Source organism: Phaenicophaeus curvirostris, chromosome 4, assembly GCF_032191515.1.
Source record: "Phaenicophaeus curvirostris isolate KB17595 chromosome 4, BPBGC_Pcur_1.0, whole genome shotgun sequence".
In the NCBI taxonomy this organism is placed as follows: domain Eukaryota; kingdom Metazoa; phylum Chordata; class Aves; order Cuculiformes; family Cuculidae; genus Phaenicophaeus; species Phaenicophaeus curvirostris.
In genome coordinates this window covers 21,497,721-21,505,880 of record NC_091395.1, presented here as the reverse complement: position 1 = coordinate 21,505,880, position 8,160 = coordinate 21,497,721, and the positions used below count along the sequence as shown (strand labels likewise).

General features: G+C 43.4%; 1 protein-coding gene across 1 annotated transcript in view; it reads left to right on the top strand.

Annotated features, from left to right (window-relative positions):
• Positions 1-4,157: 4,157 nt before the first annotated feature.
• The window catches only part of UBA6 (ubiquitin like modifier activating enzyme 6), a 30,248-nt gene continuing 26,245 nt past the window's right edge, over positions 4,158-8,160 (top strand). Inside the window, exons 1-3 of the mRNA XM_069855467.1 lie at positions 4,158-4,278; positions 6,497-6,559; positions 7,919-8,013. Of these exons, the coding sequence (XP_069711568.1) occupies positions 6,519-6,559; positions 7,919-8,013 (136 nt within the window). The 5' untranslated portion in view covers positions 4,158-4,278; positions 6,497-6,518. The remainder of the gene's footprint in view (positions 4,279-6,496; positions 6,560-7,918; positions 8,014-8,160) is intronic.

The window sequence follows — 8,160 nt, the reverse complement described above, 5'->3', positions numbered from 1 at the left end:
TGATGAGTAAGAAAGAAATAAGAGGCTGATTGCACAAGGCCTATTCATGTGAAGAGGTCTGATTGAATGACATCAATCTGTCACCAGGATTCCTTATGTAAGCAAAGCTTGTAGAAACTCCAATGCCATATCTGCTGCTTCTGTTAACAAATTAGAAGAGTTGGAGTCAAAAGTTATTATTTAACAATGAATATTTCTCTGGCAACTCACAGCCTGTGTTAGAGATGCACGTGCAGGGAAAAGCTGGCTCTTACTTTTGGAAATGCATTCATGCATATGTGAGTGTGGAATCAGCTTAAGTAATTGGTGTTCTTGTTTATCTGGATCAGGGCTTTGACAACATTGTTAACATGTTTTCTAGAAAGTTGTCACTTGCTAGAGCAGCCTTAAGTGAAAAGATCCTTTGGCCCACACCACTGGGAAGCTGGAGTCCTTTTAACCATGCCAGCAAGGCACTCCTACACCACATGTTAAGCCAAAAAAAGGAGGCAAAGCCTTCCCAGTCAGCACCTCACTTCTGCAAGAGCTGATGGCAAGCCACGGCCAATGGCAGGATGTTTGGAAACCTACTGCAGGATGTTGGTGTAAATTTATGGTCATTTCTGCACTGGCCTGTTTGCTAAATCAATTATGTTGGATTAAGACCTTAAAATAACACATTTTTAGGGAGAAAACTACATAGAGTTTTGTCTGCTAATTTGCTAATTAAATAAATAAATCAGGGAAACATGTGCACCCCCTCCAAATCCACACTTTGGAGTCCCCATTAAGAATGTTAAATAGTGCATGGAAATCAGGAAAATTAAAATCTGGAAATTAAAAGACTAAACAGAAATCAGCCAGTAATCAGCCAGTGGCTGGGATTGACTGATCGGATGGAAGAGATTAAAAGCTATATTAGCTTCAGCTGTGTTTCAAAATACTGGCTCTAAAGATCTTCAATACCTGCATGTGTAATGAATCTACAGGATTGCACATAAATTGAATTTATGGGGATTTTTGGCACTAATAGGCTCAAGTCCAGAGATGGTGGTGTTCTGACCACAGCCATGTACCATTCATTACTTCAGCAAATCAGTAAACTGACAGCCTTGCTTTATAAATTTTGCCAATCCCGAAAGCTACAAATGACTTTAACATAGAACAAATATGGAGTTGGGATTTCCTTTAAAATTAATTTATTTAACTAAATTTACTAAGAAAAATCAAATGGCTCCAGATGTTTCAAATTCTGCAGTACTAGAAAATAAGAGAAAACCCTGTATGTTTTTATATTTTGTACCATCAACCTAGAGGGCTCCTGAGTAGACCTACTAATTGATGCATTGGAGAACCAATTTCTCTGTCTTCTGGGGTAAGAGTATCTGTCCACTTTTATTTGGAAATTTATCTTAGAATGCCCATCACAGTTTCGCTGATGGTTAGTACCTGCTTAATTACAGCTAAACTGTTAAGTGAGAATTAACTGGATGTTGTTTTCTGTATTCACTGCAACTATGCAAAATCTGTTTTATGTGACATCACATTATATGAAAGTGACTGGTATTTTAAAAAATGGAATGACTGGGACAGAAAGATGGTAGGCAGCAGAAATATTTTTTTCCTCCATACATTTAATTAAGTTCTTAACGATAAGAACTGTTAGCTTAACCTTAAAAAAAAAAAAAAGAAAAAAGAAAAAACCAACCAAACAAACAAAACCCCCATCCATTTTCAAGGAAAGAAATCACAAAATTAAATGTAAAAATACTGACAGAAATAAAAATTACCAAAGTGACAAAGCTGAAGTTGACATTTTTTGCTGTCTTTGAACTCTCCACTTTTCCCCCACCTTTTACTGGCATGACTCACGGCTAATTCTGCTCATCAGGTATGTGCATTGCTCATTGAAATTACTTTAGTGAAATAATGGAAATAATCCCATTCTTGCATTTTCTGATTTTTATGTGGGAAAGCTACAAACCAAATACCAGCCTTAAATAACAATTTCTTTACTCGTCAGGATTGCATTTGTCATTCTCAAAAATTGAACTGCTTTCTGCCTTTAGCCCACCCTGCAGCCCAGGGTTTCAGACTGCTAGTGGCCCCTAGTGGTCCTTTGAAATTTGCCCACGTCTTTGATTATTTCTGTGTGTCACAAAAAGGCTGAGTAGGACTCAAGTACTTTCATCCTGATCCTGCCAAAGCACAGGCCATGTTTGAGCGAGAACAGTGTTGTCCAGTCTTTGTTACTAATTCAGCAGAAAAGCTGTGTGCATTGTTGGGCTGCGGTGTAAATCTTGAGGAAGACATGGAAAGTTGCTAGAACTCGGAGAGACATAAATGCTAGAATATTGCTCTGGACGCTCACGAAGAGGACAAAACTTGGGCTATATTGCCCCTAGAAGGTGCCCCAAACCCAATCAAGACAGAGAAAAGGCTTGCTTTTTCTTCTTCTCTGTACTATAGAATATAGATAATTGGTTTGTTGTTTGTGGGGTTTTTTTTTTTTCAAAGTGACAAATACAAACTATAAGGGAGTATTCTCTACTTACTGTATGCAATGATAGTTTTCAGTCGTTGCTTGTGCAGTAGTATAAATCCTTCCTATTCTACCTAAGATGTGCTCACAGCATCAAGAAAGGTTTAAACTTCTCTCCGACCACAGTGACTGGGGGTAACAAAAGGGAAGGTAGGGTTTAAGTTAAAGAGAGATGAAACTGCCTGATGGGGAGGCGGGTGGTGCTGGGGTCTTAATGAGACCTTGGGAAGCGGAAGAAACAATATTTATAGGAGGTGACGTAGAGCTGGTGGTGGAAGCTGAGTGACTGTTGCCACAGCTTGTTTTCTCCTGGGTAAAAGCCACCAAAAAAAAAAAAAAAGGTAAAAGGTTTCCATAAGCCTGTATATAACATTGGCATGAGATTGATGTTAGTTTTGACCACTTTTTTCCCCCCCAAACTGTGCTTCTCTGCAGCCTTGGATGCCCTTTGGCATTTTGCAGCTTTGCTTCCTAAAAGCAACAGGATGAGAGGGAATGGCCTCAGGTTGCACCAGGGAAGGTTCAGATTGATCACTGGGACAAGTTTCTTCTCCAAAGTGTTGCCGGGCACTGAAACATTTGCTGAGGGAGGTGGCCGAGTCCCCATCCCCGGAGGGAGTTTAAAAGACGGGAAGATCAGGCGCTCAGGGATGCGCTTTAGTAGTGGACACGCGCGGTTGGACTCCATGATCTCAAAGGTCTTTTCCAACGATCCTACGATTCCCTAGTGCCTTTTGATGGAAATTTGCCTGTTTTTGAGCTAGGCAGCACCTCGCAGGCGACTGAAAACTGCGAACCTCTGGACAGGGCTCAGAGTCGCTCTCGATCTTAAGCCTAACGGGGTTCTTTTTCCTTTCAACCCCGCCGAGCCTTCCTTCCGGGCCGGAACGCGCCGCTTCTCTCATTTTCCAGGAGCGGCTCCCCCCGCCCGGCCCTCAGCCCGGCCCCTAGCGTCGGCGCAGGCGGGGAAGCGCCTCCCGCCCCTTCCTGCCGCTCCCGGCAGCGACGCGGCCTCCATCGCCCGCACCGCGGGGCTCGGGGCGGCGCGGGGGGCGGCAGCCGGTCTGGCTCGGCGGGACGCGGGGCCCGGGACGGGCTGCAGCTGGTGCGGCTCTGCAGGACCCGGGGCATCGGGGCTGGGGTCGGGGGGAGGCGGCTGTAGCCCAGTCTGGCTCCGCGAGACCCGGGGCACTGGGGGGGGGGGGGGGGGGGGGGCTGCAGGACCCGGGGCATTGGGGGGGCTGCAGGACCTGAAGCATTGGAGGGGGCTGCAGGACCTGAAGCATTGAGGGGGCTGCAGGACCTGAAGCATTGAGGGGGCTGCAGGACCTGAAGCATTGCGAGGGCTGCAGGACCCTGGGGGCTGGAGGGTGCAGCCGGGTTTGGCTCTGTAGGACCTGGGGCATTGCGGGGGCTGCAGCCGGGTCTGGGTTTTTGGGGCATCGGGAGGCTCTGCGGGACCTGGGCCGTCGGGGTTGGGGGCTGGAAGCGGCTGCAGCCCGATCTGGCCCTGCGGGAGGTGGGGCCTTGGGGTGTTTGGGCTCCAGAGGGCTGTTTCTCGGTTCTCCTGTGTCTCCGTGGTGCTGTCCCCTGGGCACAGGGGCTGACCGTCATCCCTCTCTCCCCTGCCCGACAGGGAGCCTGTGTGGACTGGGATCTGCCTGTGGAAACCCTGGGGAGGGGGGATGAATCCAGGCCTCCCGGCCATTCCTGAACATTGAGGAATTAATACTGCTTCGGCCTGAGCTGTCTTGGAGGTAAGACACACCAAAACCTGCCTGCCGCTTCTATGCCTTCACCCGCTTCTATGCCTTCACCGCTCTTTGGAGCATCCTGATCCTTCTGATAAGCTTCCCAGTTTGTCCCTGGATTATATCCCACAAGCAGCTGAGGCCTTAAAAAATAAAGGACATTACTTACACAGTTAAGTAGAAGTTTGGAATTAAAACTGATAGCATTGGCTTGTAATGGGAAACAGGCAAGTGTATAGACGTTCAGGATCTGGTATAAACTAGGACATGATGTTGGAACCCTCCCCATAATATGTGCCTTTCTTTGAGACAGATTCAATACTGGTTGAGCTAAAATAAGAAATACAACTTGGCTGCAGAAATACATTAGTAAAACTTTGTCCTACAGCCTCTCGACAATAGTACCACTGAGTCCTCTTTTGGAAGGAAGTGTTTTGCCTTGCCTGATGGGAACACAGGCAGCAGCTCAGTGCCGAATGAAGATGGAGAACCGGGAATTGATAAATATATTGGAAGAACCACTGTCAAAAGAGTCTATGTGATATGGAGGGAGGGACAAGGTTCTTTCTTGAGTTGATCACACATCTTTGTTTACAAAAGGGAAGGCGTGCTGAGATGGTCATCAGCAGCCATAGCAGAGGAAGCTGGATGTTATTATCCGAGGGCAGATTGTCTTCCCATCTTAGTACCACAATCTGTTTACGTTGGACAGTCCCACAGTGCCTGTGCTGTTTGTGACGGGTGATCATGGAGGAGCAGGACAGCTCAGGGATGGTTGCTCTAGGCTGTTAAGAGATGGCACTGGCTTGGTTTGAGGGGAATTTCCAGTCTCGTGTCATGGGCAGTGGCTGAAATTAAGGCTTTTACCTAAGCAGGGACTGATGTGTTGCTCTCTGGCTTGAGATTGGTGTATTAGGATGATCTGCTAACACTGGCATTGCTTGTCTTCATGTCTTGTGTAAGGCCACAGGATCTGCAGTGAAGTGCCTGGTGGTGGAGGTCTTTCACCGTTGATTGTCTTGTGTGCTAGCTTACGTGTAAGAGTTAGTATGCACACTGTGGAAGAACTTAACTGGTTAGTTTTGTGGCCTGCTTTCAGTGCAACCGTCCCTTGCTCCACTACTTCAGCCCTTTTAAACTCAGCCTAAAAATATCAAAAGGACGAATTTCATGTCAGAATGTTGTAGTCTCCAAGTTATGACAGGCTGTGGGTGATGGACTTAAGAAATTTTAACATGCTTGCCAAAAACACTTGAACAGTAAATAGGAATTAACCTTTGAGCAGGATTGCCTTGAAAGCTGTTTTAAAGTGTATCTGTGCTCTCAGAGGAAAGTTCTTAGTATGTCTCAGCCTTTACTTTTCAGCCCCTTATGAGAAGGGACTAGCCATGGCTAGTTTCCAAAGCAGACAGCAAGGAGTGGAGGTGTGTACCTTTCTAGCAGTGATGGGAACTGATGGTGTGGGTCAAACATGGGATCTGTTTTACTTGTTCTGTATTTGGTGGCAGTCACCTACCAGGTCCCGGAAGCACCGATTCCAAGCCTGCATAAACTAAAGCAAGCTGCCCAGTGGCAGTTTGGTCCTAGTTCTAGTGCTTAGTTATCACTAAGGTAACTTAATGAGAAGAAAGTCTTTGGTAATGACTGAAGGCCTTAATAGCACAAATTATGCTTTTTCTTAAAATCCTATTGAGTTGTTTAACTTGATGTCTTACTTAAATGTTACATTAATTCAGATCTTTGGGTATTGATTTCTTTACTTAGTTAAAGCAGTAACTTGTTTCCTAAGGACTTTCAATTAACATAGAAATATTGCAGCATTAAGAATTATCCCTAGTCAGTCGGGAATCTTCTGTCTTCTCTTAATAAAAAAGCACCAGTCATGTAGATGCAAGTTAAACAGCTTGGAGCTGTTAATATAAAATGAAATTGTACTTTTAGTAAATCTAATTGTCACAGATACAAGAAGTCTTACATCTTGTCAGTGGAGAAATGGGTAGTATTTTGAAATCGTGTATTGAAGGTTTAGTCTCTGGCCTCCTTGTGTTTTAATTACTTAGCTGCTGCGGTGTTCTATAGGCTGCTTAACATTCAAAGTTATTCCTATGTAACACCACTTTTTGTGGTTTTCAGTTCTGTTGAAGAAATAAGTGGGGCATGAAGGGGGGCAACTGTGAAATTGCATCCAATGTAATCATGTTCTTTCTTTTTATAACCCTTCTAGTGTAAACAAACCACATTGCATCATGGCAGCAGACTCTATGGAAATTGATGATGCTTTGTATAGGTAAATATCTGGTTTTTAAGTGTTCCTTTTGAGTTTTCAGTGACATGTTCAGTAAAATGAAAGACAAGACTTGGTAATGCTAGGTACTGCTGGTTAGGTAAAGGTGTGTGTACATGGGCTACCATGTCCCTCCTTTGTAGGGCAAAAAACCCCTGAAGTGTTCAGCAAGTGAAACTAACTTTCTAGCAAAGTTAGTGATTGGAACCGGTTGAGTTGAAGATACGATCCATCTTTCTGTAAAACTCTTCCTTTGTTGGTCTCGTAACAGGTGTTTTCTGACCGTTATTAGTACTTGACCCATAAAAAGCATAGGTAAATACTATTTACTTGTGTACAAAGTTCCAACAGTATCAATAATGTGTGCTTTTTGGAAAAAAGGAATAATATTTCTGCTTGCAATATGGATTTTTGTTCTGCCTTCAAATTGCTTCCCCCTTGACAAAGCAGATATTCCTTTCTTGTCTTCTTTCACTATCTTCACCTTCCTTCTCAGCATTTGCTAATTTCTCCCCTTCATAATTTCATTTATTCCTCAGTCTTTGCCATACTTCTTAGTTTTCATGAACATCATTAGTATGTCCATTATCCACCAGATTTCAAGGCTGTTGGGTTTTAGGTTTTTTGGTTGATTTTATTATTATTATTTGGGGTTTTATTACTATTTTTGTTTTTAATTTGTTGTCTGGAAGTGGCTCGAGATCACTGGGCATGGCAGTAGTTCAGAGAGCCTATGCTGGAACAAATGGCAATGCTTCCTGTGTTGCATGCGTCATTTTAGTTTCTGGCACTAGTCTTATGAAAGTCATGGTGGTATTTAGAATGGTTTGAGTTTAATTAAAGAGTTTGAAACTAAGAGTGTTTCAGAGCTCAGGATCTGACTACAGAAGGTGCTGCACCCTCTGATTTGAAGAGTTCTGGTAACAAAGAAATTCTTTGGCTTGCTTGTATCTTCAGTATTTACTTCCAAAAGCCTACTATCCTGAATAGGTTTTACACTGGTTTAAAATTAAAAATTGTTTCTTTTCTCTAAAAAATGGCACTGAATGGCATTTCTATACTAAATGCATTTCACAATTTTGGTTGTGAGTACAAATAATACATGTGATATATGTTTATTTGCTAAAGCAGTATACAGTTTGAATACATGTGCATTATGTCCTTCGTTGCTTATTGAATGGGAGGCTGGTAAATAGAATGGTGGGACATGCTTATCTGTAGAACTTGGCATTGAAGATGGTGGGGATGATAGAATAACAGAAAATATTTCACCTTTTTTTGGAAATATCTGGGAATTCTTGTTTTCACATGCTTTTGACTTTATTTGTATCTTGTTTTGATCTGAATTTATCTTCGCCGTAGTCGCCAGAGGTATGTTCTTGGAGACACGGCAATGCAGAAGATGGCTCAGTCCCATGTGTTCCTGAGTGGTATAGGTGGTCTTGGTGTGGAGATCGGTAAGTTAGGTAGCATCTAGTTAAGCAGACACAAGACACAACTTGTAAAGCTTATTTTAGATGTTGTAAGCATGTCTGAAGTATCCAAGTGACTTTATATGTGCATGATGCGTATGAGTACGGTAGCAGATGCAGGAAAGATCCTGG